General features: G+C 48.1%; 1 protein-coding gene across 2 annotated transcripts; it reads right to left on the bottom strand.

The window, feature by feature from the left end:
* Window positions 1–1,537: 1,537 nt before the first annotated feature.
* Window positions 1,538–17,527, bottom strand: IFNLR1 (interferon lambda receptor 1). Of its 2 annotated transcripts, XM_080566950.1 has the most exons (10): window positions 17,512–17,527; window positions 8,715–17,407; window positions 7,170–8,108; window positions 6,853–6,976; window positions 6,050–6,173; window positions 5,615–5,796; window positions 5,048–5,190; window positions 4,355–4,511; window positions 3,485–3,612; window positions 1,538–3,263 (listed from the first exon to the last, which is right to left on the bottom strand). In XM_080566950.1, exons 4-10 carry the CDS (start codon window positions 6,908–6,910, stop codon window positions 2,355–2,357), a joined length of 1,701 nt encoding a protein of 566 aa, XP_080423076.1. In that variant the 5' UTR covers window positions 6,911–6,976; window positions 7,170–8,108; window positions 8,715–17,407; window positions 17,512–17,527; the 3' UTR covers window positions 1,538–2,354. The 2 variants fall into 2 exon arrangements, with proteins under 2 accessions (XP_080423076.1, XP_080423077.1); XM_080566951.1 differs by lacking the exons at window positions 7,170–8,108; window positions 8,715–17,407; window positions 17,512–17,527 and having other exon boundaries at window positions 6,059–6,173; window positions 6,853–7,151.
* Between the last annotated feature and the right edge of the window lie 553 nt (window positions 17,528–18,080).

Below are 18,080 nucleotides of genomic sequence, written 5' to 3'. Positions count from 1 at the left end.
CTGAATCTTTCAGTACCTGAAAAACTCCAGAAGCCTGGTTCTATGTTTAAGATTCAACAATTGGCTTTCAAACTTAAACCTGTAGGGCCCGAGCCTATATCAGAAGTTAGTTCGTAAGGACAAAAACAGACTGAGAGGTTCATAATGCAGATTTACCATGGAATTCTTCTTATAACATGACACAGCTTGGGAAAGAGGAGACAAATCTTGCGTGCCAGAGATTTGTGAAGATAGGAAATCAAGGCTTAACAGACCAAGATGGTTATCTCCTGAGGTGCTGCTGGGCCCGGGCTGCAAAGCCCCACTCTGTGAGTGCCATGTGAAGCCCAGCCACTGCTGATCCAGGGATATGGGAGACCTGGTTCCAGCTCTTGTGCTTATCCAGTAGATGAGCAATGGCCAGATTTTTGGAGGACTGGATCATATCTCTTGATGAGAATGGAGAACTTTCCTTGTCACACAACTACAACCACTAAGTAGGATGGAGGATATGGAATGATTGCTTGAGCAGAGGGAGCTCTGGCTGCCCCTCATCCCTTTCCAGTGGAAAGTGGGTCTCAAGCCCTGGTTAAAGAAGCTATGTAGAAGTGGAATGCTGCCCCCACAAGTACAGCTCTCCTGCCTGCAGCCTTCTCCCCAGCTTCCATCCTGAGAAGACCTGGGCAAGACAAAGAACTGGTCACGGGCCCTGTTTGCAGAGCTGTGGCATGTCCAAATCATTTTGTAGAGGTTACACAACTTCTGAGCTTCCTGGAAACCAAAGCCTAGGGGGTTTTCTTCATTGCACAAGAAAATAGGTGGTAATTATATTTGGATGATCTATCTCTTTCTAAATTGACAGGAGGCATTACAGTACAGGATGTACCTAAGGATACTCTGGGGGAAAGAGGTAAGAAAAAAAGGAGAATTCTGGTTGATTAATCTTTTCTACCACCTCCCTTTTAATTTTAATTTGGGATCTTAATTAGTACGTCTTGCTTTCCTCTTCAAAGCAGTTCCCAACAACTCATATCACCCTCTACTTCCTTCTGATGTTGTTCTGCCGATTCTCTAAAGATGTCAATATTAACAGCCCCAATCAACACCCTTCCCTCATCTGAGACAACTCTCTCTGAATGCAGAGGATGGCTATTGTGTGACTTCCTCTTTCTTTAAATGCTTTGTTTTCCTCCATGTCCTTTTACTGGGGAAAAAAAATGGGAAAATATGTTTCTGTGGGATTTGAAGGGTGCACATGAAAAATACTCTGCAAAAGTCAGTATCACTCAGTCAAGAGAGGTCCTGTCCCTCCTGTGACTTTTGTAGGTGGACTTCCTATTTGATTCTTTGCTTACAGAGATAGCCACTCTCCTGGACGTTCAGTGACCCAGATGGAGACCTGGCCAAGAAGTTTCACAGAACTTCACTCGGACAAAAGCAGTAGAAATGGGACGCCCATGATGGGGTCCTGCTTTCAAATATAATGTTTTTCAAGATGAGCTGCAGTCACCCTTTGCAGTTCTGGGAAACATAAACACACACACACACACACACAGAGTTATCTATGAAAATATTATTTCCTCTGCATGCAGCAGCTCTCATTCTGCACAGCAGGGGCAATCAGTAGTTATATATACATTTGTATAAAAAAGCAAAATAAATAAACATGCTGCACATTTCTCACTTTGACTTCAGTTCACTCCACTGAAATACAGAAGGTGATCTCTGTAGACTGAGAGGGAGATCTTTTCATCCCATAAAAAGCAAAGGTTGCTAAATGTCTCTGTAAGGTGCTTCCAGCCAAGCAGGAGTGCAGTTTTGCTGTTATACAGAAGCAAGTGTGATATTTGGTGTTTTCATCCTGGTTCAAAACCAACATGCAGGCACAACTCACTGCATTTTCAGAACCCATCTGATGGTTTCACACAGGGTTATGTTTTTGCCATCTCAGAAGTGTTTTTGCCTTTCATAACTCACATGTAAAAGTTATCTTGCTCTGAAGTCTCAAGTGAGCACAAGGCACTGTGTGTTAGCTGTGATACCTCCATGAGATATCACACATGCCTCACCCTGGCTGGATTCAGATAGTGTGCCTTGTGCCGTCGCTTCAATGCTGTCTCACGGCTGTATTGTACAGAGGCACGGGGAATGTCCATTAGTTACCTTGCAGTAAAAATACACCTCTTCTGTTCCTAAAGCCATATCCGTGATAGGCCAGACATTAATAGAAAAAACTCTGTGCAGACGAATAAATAAATAAATAAATAATCACAGCACTGACAGTTATTTGTCCTTGTTCTCATCTAGGTATCCTTGCCTGGGTATCTAGAGCTCTCTACCACTTCCCAGGCACACCACAGAACTTCAACGGTACTCTAGCTTCTTCCCATGTAATGTGTGTGCTGATAGCCTTTGAAGTTAAACTTTTGATCATACTTTCCCTCCATATTTGAAGTTCCAAATACATCACTTAGCACTGTGGATGCAGGAGGTGTCCCTTCTATAAAATGATCGCTGTCACAGTCACTCGCAATACCTTCATCTTCTGCCACCTGTAAGGTCTGAAAGCAGATGAGTTGTTCCACGCTGGGATCCACACTGAGCTGTGACTTCTCCCTGACCTGGACGGGCAGATCAGCTAGCGGTTTCTGGTGACATGTGGTGACATGGTGATGCTTCCTGTGCAGGCAGTGTTCATCAGCTGGAAGTTTGGCACAAATCCTGTTCAGCGGTGTTTGGAGGGGGGTCATTTCCAGGCAGTCATCCCGGTCTGTATCATGCTGTCCATGTTCCCTGGGACCTGGGAATCTCACATCAGTGAGGGATATTCTTCCCAAAGAGGAGCTGTGAGGAAGGGATACCTTTTCGTTTCCTTGGGATCCTGAGGTGTCCACTTCATTCTGTCTCACTGGAAAGAAAGAGAAACCCAAGGCCGTGAAGTCCATCACAGATCCGCTGTCCACAGAGAGACCACCAGATGTGGAGTCCCTGCCTGTTTCTGGCCCAGCAGTTCTGGACGGCTGGTAGTTCAGACATCTCTTTGGAAAGTGACGCATTTCAGTGTATGGGATGAAAGTCCTGCTGTCTTCTTCATCTTCCTCCTCCTCTTCTGATGACGATGATGACAGGAGAGAAGCCATCCATGGTAGGTTGTTTCTTGGTGATGTTCTATTTTTCTTCCCTTGTGACACTGGCTTCTCTGTGCAGGTCAGAGAGTCCGTGAGGAACTCCTCACTGAGCTCACAGTGAAAGGGTGGTCCAGCAACTTTAAAATTAGATAAATCCTACCAGGGGAAAGAAACAAGACAGATCGGAGAGTTAGTGGTGCTTTTTAAAGAGAAGTTTGGACATAGGACATGCCAGAATCAAAGCTGTCTTATAATGGTATTTCTGAATGCAGAACCAAGAAATGCGGCACACGTGCGGCTCTTCCACTCCTCCCCAGCCACCCTCCGAAAATCAGCCAGACATCAAGTCGGGCGGCAGCCCAGCCTCTGGGCCGTACCAAAGCATGAGGCAGCTTCTTGTGCTTAGCATCTTGTTTCAGCAGCCAGGTGATGAAGGCACTTGCCAGAAGGACGGGGAGGACAAACACGGGGATCATGGCAGAATATGGGAGCTTCCATTCCGCTGCTGAAAAAGAGGAAAATAATCTCCTTTATTCTTTGTTATTTTGTTCTTTTTTTCTTTCAACATAAACAGGCTGAGTCTAATCTTTTACCAGAGCATGCTATCAATAGTAACTTCATTTTCTCCATAATCTTTAAGGAGAAACTGGTTATTTCACCAAGGTCAGAGCTTTGGATGCTGGAACCTGTAGTTCACTTCTGGCATCATCTTCACAGCAATGTTTTTTTTCAGTTGATAGCATTTTAAGCAAATTAAAGTGATGGTAAATTTAAATAACAGGCTTTTACGCTTAGCTTTTCTTTTAGAAGTCTCAGAAAATGTTATGGCTCAAGAGCCTTATTTTACAGATTAGGATAACAGATTTGCCTAAGACCAGCCTCTAAGCCAGAGTCACAGACAGAAATGAATGTTGATACCAGCCAGTGCCTTACTTAGAGCAGGTCAAAAATGAGACTTTATTAACTTTTTTTTTTTTTTTTTCCCAGGAGAAATTTGAAAATTCCCTAAATTTCAGTGTGACCATAACTCGAGTATAATATTTCAAGATTTTCTGGAAATACATTAGAGATGGATTTTTTTAATGAAAACATTTCTATAGAAAGCAGTTACCTTTCACTAGAACATCCAACCAATCCATTTAACAGGAAGGCTTTGTTGTTGTTGTTGACAAGCTAAATTTGATGGAAATCTTTGACTTGGCCCTACTGGCATTTGACATCTTAACACATCCTTCCTTGGGACATACCTTTATGGTTTAAAAGCATGCACACTGGTTGGGAGAATTTGCTGTACTTGAAGCCAATGCTTTGGAAGGAGGATCTGGCACTCAAGCAGTAGGTGCCTCTAAGTGCAGTGGTGTCGATAGTCACTGTATTCTTCCTAAAGATACTTTCGTATTGCTTCTGTTTAGAAACAAAAAGAACAGACGGTTAGAAAGATGGTTCTTTCATTATTCAGATGCTGCTTCTTTACTTTTTGAGCCCACGATTCTCTTCATCATGTTGCATGGCTCCAGTGGTTAGGTGTGTGGAGAGGCACTTGCTACAAAAAGCAAGCATCTCTCCTAGGCCTTATAGTTTCTTGGGTGGGATTTCAAGTGGGTTATGCTCTTTGCTGCCACAGCTACACTGTTAGCAGTACCTGAACTAGCTGCTTTAAACCTCAGATATTTCTCTATTATGCTGACTGTGGTGTAGCCTCACCATCACATCTTCTCTGATAAAAATAGGAATAGAATAAGAGAGGGAGCTACTGATAAAATAAGCATGCTGACTGTAATGCACTCATTTCTTCTCTGGCTTTAGTTTAACTCTGGTTTGACCGTTTCAGTTTCTCTAGGCCCTGGATCCAGTCACTCCCTGCCTAGAAATTGGCAGCTATTTCAGTTCAGCTGGGCATCATTCCTCCACTTCATCTATGAAGTGCCACTTTTACTGACCTTGTCTTCAGATCCAGCTTCCCAAAGGTTCAAGTCATACATCCAGGAGAAACTCTCCACACAGGTGGCCAAAGGGAAGGTGGCATTCACATGGAGTATGTTCTCCTGTACGTTCACGTTTAGCACTGGGGGAGCCAGTTCCACTGTAAATGATCGACCAGACATAAGAATAGTGCTTGCTTACATCATAATTCCACAGAAGTAATACTTTAAGTGATTGATCTAAACTTCTAGCTGATATCCTGTGATGGACATGAAGGAAGAAGGAAGGCAAAGGAATACCTTTTTTAAATTTTATTTAATATACCCCCACTGGTGCTGTCTTTCCATTGTGCAGAGCTTGAAACCAGCTTGTTTACCTACAACACTGTTGAAACAAATTCTGATACCTGCTACAAAATTTATTTTCAAATCATTATGGCTTGTTGTTTGTGCACTCTCAAATCTGGTATTCATAAAGCTGCCTCTTACTCTTGGTCTTTCTGTATGTGGTTTAACTGATTTGCTCATGCAAGCACTGTTGTTGGGGTGTCCTTTCAGCCAGGCTGTAACTCAACAGGCACTCACCATCCAAATAGTATTCCTTGAATTGGGATTCTACCCATGGCGACTGGAGTTTTCCAGAAACGGCTTTTACTCGAGCACGGAATTTAATGAAGAAGTTTGGAAGTACACAAGTCAGGTTGCAAGAGGTACTGTGGATATTTTTACAATGACGAACCTTTATCCATTTGTCCATGCGTTCCTGGCTAAAAGAAGAAACAAACACCACAATATTGAGCATGCTGTTTTGTTGTAATTCATAGAGCAAGAGAAGGAAGTGTTTTGCAGGAAAGATACCAAATCTTGCTCAGAGTTCATAGCACTTTCCAGACAGATAAGGATTGGTTTTGGTGAAAGAATGCAGTCAGATCACTGATTGTAACGCTGTTACTAAATGTACATCCAGAGATGTTTGCATCGTGCCATACTTTCGATGAGACATCCTTGGTAAGCACTTACCTTTCATACCTCACAGTGTATGTCACATCTGGTGGAGATCCTTCTCCTGGAGTCCATGTCAAAATCATGTCAAAATCTTTTGACAGTAGTGTAACATTCTGAGGAGGGGAAAGCTGAATATGACCTAATTGAAAGGGACAATTATGTGAATGATTAAGCAGGGCTCTGGGGATAGGAAATATCACCTGTTTTTGATCAAGGTGGTTTCAAAATTGTTCTAAGCAGCTCAATTAATTTAGGACTGTAAACTGGTTTTGGAAACAGGTATGTCTGTGTTGTAGTTGGGTTTTCCTCATCTCTCATAAAATATCTTCATCTCAACAGCTTTCAGAATTAGGACCTAAGTGTGGGAAACCCATCCAATTCTATAATTTTAGCAGCTTTCTCCATGGTCTCACCGGATTTTCCTATGATCCAGCTTACAACCCCATAAATTCCAGTGTGACTGCCTTGTGCTCCCACCTCTGAGCCCCTAGATGAGGCAGACACAGCTGGGTCACAGAACTCAGTCCCAGTTCTCCCAAGGCAGACTGTACCACAAATACAGCAAGATGCAGCATGCAGGCTTGCCGGTGAGCTTTCTGGCAGTAATTGTTTGCGGTAGGTAAATACATCGCTACTCGTCAACTAGACACGTTCTGTAGACAGATTTTAAATTGCCATTTCTTTACAGCAGAATATTTTACTTGATGTAGATCATCCCCACTCTCACTGCTTAAAAATTCTCTGTGTATGTCTTTCCTCTGACAAGCAAAGCCCCATAGCATGGCGAAATGCAAGTAACAAAGCCAGCAGTACTGTACCTCTCGGCTGCCGCAGGAAGCACAGTGCTACCAGGACTCTGATCCTCCAAGCAGACATGCTGAAGCAGAACTTTTCCACTTGTAATATATTTCTTTTCTTGCTACCTTTTCATCATCTTGTTTCCTGTATTAAGTTGTACGACTTATGGAGGAGCATGTAGTTAATTAACCGCACCGATGCACGCAGCCTCACTTCCTGGTACAACCCAAGTACAGGACTGCACAGTGAGCCAAGAAGGGAGCAGGGGTGAAGCTGCTTTTAATGAAAGTAAAAATGTTGTAAAGATTGCAGTACAACGCCCTCCCGTGTAACTTACCTGATCTCTCCGTCACAGGCTGTGTGCAAAAGTAACACAGTGCTAGCCTTCTCTTGTGAGGCACTTCATAAGAAAATTGACCTTTGGAATTTACTTGTTTGGCCATCAAATATTAATAGAAATCAAATAAGGTTTTACTGCATGAACCATCTGATAATAACCTAGCAATAATAAAAACAGTAAGCAGTAGTATGTGATATTATGTTAGTCTTGTGTTTATAAGAAGCCAAGGATTTTCTCCCAATTTATGTTATGAGGTTAAGACTACTTTTTACAAGTTATAGATTTACCCCACTTTATAGTGGGGAAAGCAAAGTGCAGAACTGGGGCAGGGATCTGCCCCATACATGGTATGGGGGAACAAAAGGACGAGGACCCTTTTGATAAAGGCTGTGCTTTGTTGGATGCCAGTGCTGCTGTCGTTTTACTTCAGTTATCACTTATCAATTATTTGTCATCACCCCCAAAATATCAGTCAAGATCAGGACCAGTTGTCAGGCCTGTGCCAACACACAGATGGTTCTTGGCCCCTGCACTTCCAAATCGATGAGCCCGTCAGCTGCTGGCCGTGGCATTTGCAGCTATGAAACTCTTGAGGTATTTGTATTTTCAACAACACCTTTAAACTCCAGAGTTCTCCTGGAGCAAAGCTCAGTTCCTCAGTTGCTGCTGTTACAGCCTCATACATCTTCCCCCAGCAAAGTCACGGAGACAGCAGTTTTGTTCAGTGCTTGTCAGAAACACAGCAGGAGAGGTCCTGGTACAGCTGTGAGCTACGTCACTGAGCACAGCGTGTTCAGGGGCATGTGCTTGGAATAGCTGTGCTGTTGCATCCTGTGCACAGCGAGAGCAGGGACACCAGCAGCCCAACCACTTGCTCTGTTTCGTTAGCCAGAGTGCTCCCGTGCTCTTCTCATCACAGCCACCTCCAGGCCTGTGCTGTGAGAAAAGGAAAGGAAAAATGATGTTACTGCACAGAAGATAACACCAGCACAGAGATGGGCTTTTCTGGGCCTTCCCCAGATGGGAGGCTCACCAAGCCCAGCAGGTGGCCTCATGCCCTCCGCTGTGGCTGTCAGGTTCTGGGTACTAAGTGGGAGAGCAGCTGATGGAGCTGGGGTTTGTACTGGTGGAAGCTTGTATGTTTACCAGGAAGGAATCAAATGTCTCATTTCCCCGAACACACTATGATTCAGGCCATAGGAGGAGACCCTGTTACAAGTTTCTTTGATCACAACTTTCTCCAAAAATATGTTTCTTCATTGCACAGGCCTCTGCAACTGTACGTTTCTTGTTCATTGGCTCTTTTGCTACCTCTGTTTAATTTCTATGAAATTTCTTTCTCGCACACACACAAAACCCTACAACACTGGCAGCCTCTCACTTTTATTTTATCTCTCTCTTTTTTTTTTTTTTAATCAGGTTCCTGTTGATGTTTTGTGCACATGATGCATACATTAATTTAGTCCTTGCCTATGGCCTGTATTTTGAGGTGTGTTCTTGCTGTTCAACTACCTAGTCCATAAAGAAATGTTTCCCACTTACCTCAGTGGAAGAATGGTAGTTCCCAAATTCCAGTGAAACATTTTGCATAGGAATTTGCTGATCAATAGGAAAGGAAGATTTGCAAATGTGTTTCATCGAGGCAGGCTTCTGCTGGCACCTTGAAGGATTTCCCCTGGTGGTGACTTGCCTGGTTATATTTCGGCATGTGGGCATCCAGGCTCCTGCGGCTTTCAGTATCTCCTGCCAAGTGAGGGGGGTTCTGGCTCCTTTTCCTTTCCTGGGGAATTCTGAAATGTTTGGATTTTGCTCTGAACCGGGATGAATGCAAATTTAAGACAGCAAAATACTGCATAGTGCAGATGAAACATTGTTCTTCTGATTTCTGAGGACAGATACCCTGCACATTCATTGCAGGAGAGCTGCGGAGTGGGAGTGCCTTTGCAGTTTTTGCCTTATCCTTGCCATTCCACCTCCATCCACACCACATTTCGGACAGAGGAGACAGTCGAGTCCTTGTCACTGGCAGCTTTTTATGGTGATTCAGGTCTAGTTTGGTAATGAAGCTGGAGAGCAGTCCCTGGTTGTTGTGGACTCTCCTCGTGCTTAAGGAAGCATCCAGAGCAAGCAGGCTGACAGTGTGCCAGTACCTGGGTGTCTGTGCCTTTCCGGAGGAGTCCTCAGAGCAAGGGGATGCTTTTTCTACCATCACAGAAACCTGACTGGGATCTAGATTACACGAGGTTACCTACACCACCTCAGTTTACTACAGGGTTTGGCTAGTTTAGGAGGAAAAACAAAGGCAAAGGGTCTGGAGGGTCCAAGGTCTGCTTTCCTCCAGCATCACGACCGCAGAGCTGGTCCCAGCGCGGCCCCCCCGCTCCCTGCAGCAGCCGAACAAGCGGGGGGCGGCTCCGGGGGCGACTCTCAGGGCGCCTGCCCTGAGACCGGGGCTGTCTGTCGCGACAGGCCGTGTCGGAGTGGGGCCGTGCCGCGAGGTGTCGCTGCCTCTCAGCTCCGCGCCTCTGCCGCCTCCCCCCAGCCCCGTGCCCGCGCCCGGCCGGCTCCCGGAGGGCTCCCGGGGAGCCCCCGCGGCCCCGCTCTGCCCGGTGCCCCCGGGCAGCCGCCCACGCCCGTGTCTTCGGCAGCGTCCCCGAGTCGTGGGCACCGGCTTGTCCCGGCCGCGGGTGCTGGCAGGCGGCAGGCCTCGGTGGGGGGCCGGCGGCCCCCGGCCCGGCCCGGGGCTCTGGCAGGTGGGACGCCTGCGGCAGGGGCCTGGGCTCGGCGGTGCCGCTGGTGCGACCTTCCCGCAGGTCTCGGCGCCGTGCCTGCCTTCCCCGCTGCTCTACTCGCACGCAGTGCCTTGGGGCAGGGGCTGCCGCTCGGCAGGACGGTGGCTGGGCTTGGAGGTGGGCCTCTGCACGCCGCTGCGGTGCCGTGGCGGCGGGGCCACGCTCGCAGTTTTGCCACCTCCCGGCTCTCTGTGTGCCACAGGTGATTCAGACCGAGCCTGCAGCATGTCGTGAGTCAGACTGACGGATGGCTCCTTTCTGGAGGAGGGGCACTGCAGGAAATGCAGTCCTGCTCTTGTGAGGAAGGCGCAGTTTGGGCTGAGATTTGGCTTTACGAAGCCTTTGGAGGCAGCGGGCAGCGGAGCGTACTGCCATCCCGGCTGCTTCCTCTAGCTCCTACCCCACCCAGGCGGTGGTTCTGGCAGATCTGTGTGCTGTGAGCCTGGGAGGACGGCTGAGCCAGCTGAGAAAAAGCCCACACGTTAAAAATTTTAATAGGGCATTTCTGGTATGAATGGCACCGCGGGAAACCAAACCGCTGATCCATACACGAAAAAGAATGAACATTTCTTGACCACAACCTAGAGGAAGGAGCAGATAGTAACTTGCTGTTTTGTGACGGTTGCCACCACTCACAGCACACCTAACGTTTCTGATGTGCTTGTGCATTTCCAGCACCACGTTGCATGAAGGACTGGGTGAATGTTTTCAGTATTTCTTCAAATGTGAACCAGCCTTCTGAAGTAGCTTCTGCATGGCGTCTTCCCCAGTTGGTTTTTGTTTCTTTCTGAAATATCATTCCTCTCTGCCAGCTGTCATTGCCTTGTGCTAGGTGAGAGCACTCAGGCTAAGAGAACGTTACCAGCAGGGAGGGGAGGTGGCGGTTGTCACAGACACACTGGACGCTGGAAATCTCAGGCAATCTGAGTGACATTTCCCAGTGCTTCTTGCTGGGTGATTTGACAAATTTCTCAAGGGAACATGATCCAGACAAAAATTATTTTAAAAGGAGTTTTTGGCTGAGAACTTGGTAAATGGGTGACTAAGACTTTAGTCATTCAGACTCAAAGCTCTTTAAATGGTCTTTTCCTTTCCTGCTGTTTTATTAATGTCTCTGCTTCGCTCAGGGTGATGCTACAAACGCTGCTGGCAGCGCCTCCTGTCTGCTCTGCTCCTGCGGCTGAGCTCGCGCCCCTGTGCTCGCTGCTCGACCTCTGCTTGTGGCTTACGGGGCAGCCCTCGTCCCACGTGGCATTTCTTCACATTTCTCCTAAACGTAGAGACATGTGTACACGGTATTCACAGATGGGGACTGCAGCACACAAAAACTAGTGCCTTCCCCAGCGCAGTTCAGAGGCCTGGGCCCGGGATTTGGCCGGCCTGAAAGTAACGTCTATGACTTAGGAAGCCGCCTGCAGAGCTTCCTAGCAGAGCTTCACCAGTGCAAGACTGCTTTTCTTGGCTTAATGTCTTCATTTCTGGAGGTGGTGAAGCTGATCTATCTGTGATGGCAAAGGTGTGTGGTATGGGCCTGTCTTCAGATCTGAGCAAAGTACAACCCAAGGGCAGGAGCGGAATTTTTCCTTCAAGGTTTTTCACCACCTCTTTGGAAAAGTGAATGAGCACAACAGTGTCTGAAGAGAAACTACTCATTAGCCCCAATCTAAACAAAAAGCATGATCTGAAACTGAAGGCAAGGTTTCGCACCATTCCAAAGTTTTCCCTGGAAACCACTTGTATTTCTTGTGGAGAACATGCTGATCTTCAGGGAAACCTACACTTCAGGGACGGGCAGAACATTTCTGAACAACTCAAAAGTCTCCAGTTTTGGAAACTTTCTCCCTTGTCCTGAGTTTCTCATGTTGAGAGGACAAGTTTGGACCTGAGGTGCCGGCACCTCGCTCCCTCTGACAGCATCCAGCTCTTTGGCAGTTCTGCCCAGCAAGGGAGGTCTGCAGGACGCTCTGCAGCAAAGGCGTTCAAAGCATCAGGAGCACGGGGCACGGGAACAGCCCCAGCCCCCTCGAGTGGCTGCAGCTGTGGCTTTGGCACTGGGTGCACGGCACAGGCTCTGAGAGAAGGAGAGATGTAAAGTGACAGCCAGAGACTGTCAGTGGCAAGGAGATGTAGCAGCAAGCCTGGTCCTGTCTTTATTGAGCCAGTTGGGTGAACTTGAACCTTCTCACTCATCCCTGGAAAATCTTTTCATTGAAGGCTCAGCTCTGACCTGGAACTGGGGATACCTGAACTTGTGCAGCTCAGGAAGTGTTTTCCTTTTTGTGCTTAGAAAGAACAAATTGCTATTGGTAATTAAGAGGTTAAAAAGTCCACAAGGCTGAGCAATGCCAAATAATAAAATGCAGCAGTGTCCCCCTGACCCAGACAGGCATCTGGGGAACCTGTCATCAGGAGAAAATAAGAGAATGGACTTGATTTGTTTTTTAAACCAAGTCTGAAAAGACTTAGATTGAAAAGCAAAAGCAAAAACAAAACCTTAAAATGTTCCCCATACAAGTGCTATGAATCATTTCATGTTCTTTTTTTTCTTTTCTTCTAGGGCAGGGTTTTTAAAGGAATTCAGGGCCTTTACCGTACGCAGTAGCCAGATACAGCTCCAGATACAAGGCTCACAAGTAAAGGCTGTATACACCTGACAGTCTGTTCCTGCAGGGTAAGGGGAGTACAGTAATCCTGTAAAGACAGCTGGACCCTGTAGGCTGACCTTTGTGTTAAATACGGGACTTGTGTCCTAGTCCATTAGACTGCTGTACCGCAGTGGGTACTAGGGGAGGTCAGGCAAGGCCTTGGGAGCTGCCTAAGGAGAGCGCTGCTTCAGACCTGCACAGGCAGCAGTAGTGCTGGGTCAGCAGACTGCCCTCCCTTGTAAGCCTCGTTACCGTTAGCACTGCAGTCGGGCAGAGCGGATGCCGCGGTGGCACTGAGGGAGGAGGCAACTTCAGAGCAGCCCTAGCAGAATGCAGGAGCTCAGGCTGGATGGGCCAGTGCTGATCTGGGGGAAAGCTGGGGCTTCACCCGCACCACTTGGGAGGGAAGCTGCCCAAACCATGCTTGGTTTCAGACGGGTCTTCCTCTGTTTCAGGGAGAGCTGGTAAGGTGCGTGTCTGTACCTGGAGGGGACAACTTTCCCTTCGTCTCTTCTCCTGTAGCAGGGATCTTGCCCATCCTACCTGCTTTATCATCTAGCAGTTGCAAATCTGCAGAGATTATTTTCTTCCTCAGCAAAGAGAAGCCCTACTGAGTAAGGCAAAACCCCTGTGCTCACGGGGTGAAATCATTCTCTCCAAAAGGTTTGCTTGTTTGTTCACAGCAAATGAACACGCAGAAGAGTCTCGTGTGCATGTTTAAGGAACGTCAAGAGGGGTTTGCCCTCTTCTGTAGCAGCGGTTACTCATGCTGCAGCTCTGAGCTGACTTCGTCGTTACCTTCCCTGTGACCTGCTTTTTGTTTGCAGCCCTGTGGTGTGCAAACACAGTGCCGCTTTACTGAAACACTCCTGTCACAGCCCTCCCTGGGCAGCTGGCTGTGTAACGTTAAAGGCAACAACTTGCCTCTTGAGCAAGCGCACCAGTTCCATCAGGTGCCAGTCCACTGATCTCCCACGTCCCGCAGCGACTGGCTTCAGGCAGGGGCAACGGCTTGTCCCTGTTCACTTGGTTGGACCTGGTGCTACTCTTCTGCCACAAGTACATTCAACAGAGCTGTTACGTGGATCTCAGTTAAAGTCCAAACTACAATAAAATTATTTTGGGCCCCAGCCTGAAGTCAGACAGACCTCTCCCATCCTTTCTGCCTCCCTGAGCAGTGGGGCAGCGGTGTGGGATGATGCTGTTAGCCAGTGGACTCGAGTCAATAGACTTTTATGCTTCTTCTCTCGTGTTTCTTGAAACCTGTCCTTTCCCCTTTACAGTGCGTTTTTATTCATGCTGAAAGCAGTTAGGGAGCTTGCCTGGACATGCAGTAACGGCGAAACTCCAGTGCACACAGAGTAAAACATGTGCTAGCCCACAAGGTGCAGATATAACAACACGGGAACCTCCTGGGGGCACCGTGCCTCCCGAAACCCCTAGCTCTCACTGATCAGCGTGGGAAAAGCGGTGGGGACCCTGCATGTTCCAACAGAGAGAGAGACTTAGTTCTGGCAACCTGTCTGTTGTACTCTCTGAGCCAAACTGTGCTTTTGGGGGTCATCCCACAGGCTTCAGAGCTTGTCCCTCTTTGGGAGCGTTTCCTTACTCTGTGCTGTGATGGCACCCTGCCTAATTTGAGGGGTTTCTCTGTGGGCTTAGGACTGCAGGATGCCACTACATTGGCCCTGGTTGTGAAATTCTTCCCCTGCCTGGCAGAGGGACGCAGGGATCTATCTCTACGTAGCCCTTTCAAGCAGGAAATACATTTTGTCTTGGGTATATTTCACCCAGGGGTAGAGTGAGTGCACATGCTGGGAGGGGGAATATGACATGGGGAAGCTGTGTATGTTCTGCGCCTTTAACTTGAACACCATCAGAAGGTGAGCTGGGGCAGAAGGGGATGTGCGGGAGTCCAAGGAGCACGGCGCCGTGAGAGGTGCCCTCTTCTGCGAGATGCTCCCCTGCAACCACGAGTGGCAGCAGCCGTGCTTCCTGGTGGGGAGGGCAGCCTCTGTTTGAATGTTTGCGATGTTTTGCATTGCAGTATTTGGATGCCAAAGCTATGCAGTGCCGTAAAAGTTAATTAGCCAGATAACTAATTAAAGACTTCTCCCTTTTATTGTTGCCAACTTGCAATTCAGAAAGGGGCTTGTGTCAAAGTAGATGCAACCACACACCCCAGTGAAAGAAGCGATAAAGCATTCAAGATCCAATTAACCATTCGGGGGACTGGTGCGGGAAAACCCCATCCCTGTCTGGGGGGAAGGAGTGTCCCAATCACATGCAGGACCAGCACAACTGACCCGGCTTTGAATACCTCGCCGGGGAGGCTGCTGCTGTGCAGGGAGGCTTGCAGGCTGGAACTGTGTGCAGGGCAGGATTTCCAGGTGCCAACAGACACTCTGGCATTGGAAGGGTCCCTGGAAGGGTGACACGTCCTCGGGGACCATGTCAGATCTCCACAGCAAAGGTCTGGGATGTGTGTTGGCAGGGCTCTGAGCTGAGGGAGAGCGTGCAGGAGGCTGTGAGGACACGAGGCAGGCTCTGGTGCTGGCTGCGCTGCTGTCCGAGAGGGACCCGCCTGCCGAGGGCTGCCCCTGGAGTGGGCGAGGATCTCAGCAGGCAGGTAATGTCTGAGCCTGTCACCTTTCCACGGGTCACTGTAGAGGAGATTCGTAACATCTTTTTGTTAAAAACAAACCAAACCAAACCAAACATCAACAGCGACATGACATCATTCGAACCAGGCAGCTTTACAGCGGTGTAAGAAGGCGTGCTTCCCATCACCCGGCAGTGTCCTGCGCTGCCGGTCCCTGGGGTCACTTTGGCCCAGGGGAATACACAGTGAGCAGGCGGAGGGTGGAAGAGCCACGGTGAGGTTCAGGCTCTCTGCTCTGGCCACCAGCCAGGAGACGTGCTGTAACTCAGTGGCACCGGGCCCAGAATTTCCAGGAGGGCCGAGCTCCCGTCTGAGATCCGGACAGGGGCCCACATTGCCACCAGCGCTTCGCACGTGCTGGGTGCACACAGGGTCTGGGCTCTTGTGAAATCCCAGCCTGGCTGAGGGTGGCTGAGTGTTTGAAATTCCACCAAGCTGCCCAGCCCTCCCTCCCCTCTGAAAAAGAGGGGAATTGAGCAATTTCAGCCAGCGTTCCTTGTCTGTGGAGCTCACGTACTCTGCAGAGCGGGCTCACAGGGGATGATGCTGGTTTCACCCAGCAAGCTGCTGCCTTGCAGAGAGGGGCAGGGAGCGTTTTAAGACTTGTAGTTTTGATGAAATGTCTGCTGAGATCAGTCCCCCAGAACACATTTACACCAGTTGAGGATCTGGCCAGAGTCCCGATACTAGGAGAATATGCTTCCCACCCCCGCTGCTATCAGGCCCAGCCCTCAGATGACAAGAATTTAATTTAAAGGCTCAATCTCTTGTCTGAACAGCTCCCTCCCTCCCCCACTCTGATGGGAGGAAAAGCTTCGGAGAGGCATCCAGGCGAGTGGGAAAGCTTTGGAGAGAGCTGTCTCTTGCCCTTTAGCCATCCAGAGAGGAAGAGCTCATCTGAATGAAATGAGGATCAATCAGAGAGAGGCATGGGAAAAGCTGGGAAAATGAGCCTCCAGTGATGTATATTCATGGGGGGGGGGGAAACCTCCCCCAGACATGCAGAAGCTTTGATGAAAACCCTCCCAGCTGTGCTGAGCCTTTGAAGTGACACAGCAGAAGTGCATTCACGATTACCCAAGAGATAGAAGCAGATGAGTTCTCAATCAGCTGAATCCTTGTATTTAGGATATACTTTAATGCTTACTTTTTATAACTCCTTCCAAAATTAATGAGAATCATCTGTACTGTGCCCTGTCATTCCTCTCCCCTGCTTCCTCCCCACCCCACCCCAGATAACCTACAAAGTCAGAATCACATTCCCAGGGGGTAGGGGGTGAGTTGGCTCTGGTGTTTTGTGCTCCAAACAAGATCTGGGAAGAGTTCTGAACCACCAGCAGGAAACAAAAGGCTAATGGAAATGGGTCACTTTTTTTTTTTTTTTTTTTACCAAAAAGTAAGTTTCTGTAATCTCTTCACATAGCTTGTGTAGAAGTATCATAGCATTTCATCAGCAGTGTGTCCTACTCCAGCACTTGTCTCTATCTCATCTCCTAATCAGAATCTTTAAAAGCCAAGTCCAAAATCTGTGCTCTGGTCCTTGAGCTGAGCAGTGTTAGAGCCATTTTCATCTGGGAGGATCTTTGCACACAGGGAGATGTATGCAGGGGGTGGAGGGATGCATCCCTGACATGGCACTGCCCAGTGTGGCACTCCAGATCACCAGCATGGACTGGTAGCGCCTGTGGACCAAGGAGCTGAACCTCCTCTGCTGAGCTGAGATGAGCACCCAAACCCTGAGGGAGCTGTTGAAGGTTCTCACTTTGTTACTGCTGGCAGGTTTCTCCGTTCAGAACCACATTGGAAAGGTCATTTCCTGCTGAAAACTTGCTCAGAAATGCACTTCCATCTGGCCTTTGCTTACCTTAGCTGTGTGACGTGCTCAGCACAAAGTGCTCCTACGTTTCTCTATGACAAACCTCACGGAGTATCCAGGAACCCAAAACCCAGGTCATTTCTCCCTTGCAGTGGCCCTTCTCAGCAGGTGGCTTGCTTGCAGGTACACTTGATGGAAACAGACAGATGCAGTCAGCCGAGTCGCGTATGTTTAATGCACTTCGAGGTGCGTTGGCAGCTTCAGATGATCAAAGCCTGTCTTGTGATGCAGTGGCATCGCCAGGGAGTTTTCTTTTAACTCTATCAGATAAGTTGAAAGAAAGTCAGTCAGTTGGCTTTCATGTTGTAAGAAACCAATTTGGGAATGGTCAGAGACAAAAAAATTGCTCAAGAGTTCAGTTAACTGAGATCCTCAGCATTGCCAAGGCTGAGGTGGGACTCGCACGTGTTTCTGGTTCTTGTGGTACTCATGTTGCCTGGTTTCACTTTCTGAAGTGATTTTATGAGTTTGCAGCTGAACTGGAAACATCCAGTGTTAGTGATTTGAAACAGGAGCTCTTAATCCTTGAGAATTAGCCTAAAATCTCCTCTGGTGGCTTGGTGCAAGGATGAACCTCCACCCAAGAGGATGGGTCTTCCCAGGCTCGCTATTTCTCTTTAGTACTAATGGCAGCTGGGTGCCATTAGCTGGGTACCCAGCAATGAGGAGGTGTCTTCACCAGGAGCCTTTGTGCCCCTAAGAATTTGTTTGCATTAAAAATACATGTTTCTTACACAGAGTTTTCTTTGCAGGATGGTGCAGGCTGTGTCTAGTGTTTAACTACCAGGTGAGGCAGGTGTGGTGACATGTAACCTTTATGACCAGGCTGGAGGAAAACCTGTACAGGCACTAACTTCAGTCCACGGATGTTTCAGTATGGTTATGACAGAGCCAAGGAAGTGTGCTGAGAGGGAAGAAACAAAGCTGTTTATG

This window comes from Anser brachyrhynchus (genome assembly GCF_964034855.1).
Source record: "Anser brachyrhynchus genome assembly, chromosome: 24".
In the NCBI taxonomy this organism is placed as follows: domain Eukaryota; kingdom Metazoa; phylum Chordata; class Aves; order Anseriformes; family Anatidae; genus Anser; species Anser brachyrhynchus.
Note: the sequence above shows the minus strand (reverse complement) of the source record. Positions and strands in the feature narration are given on the sequence as shown.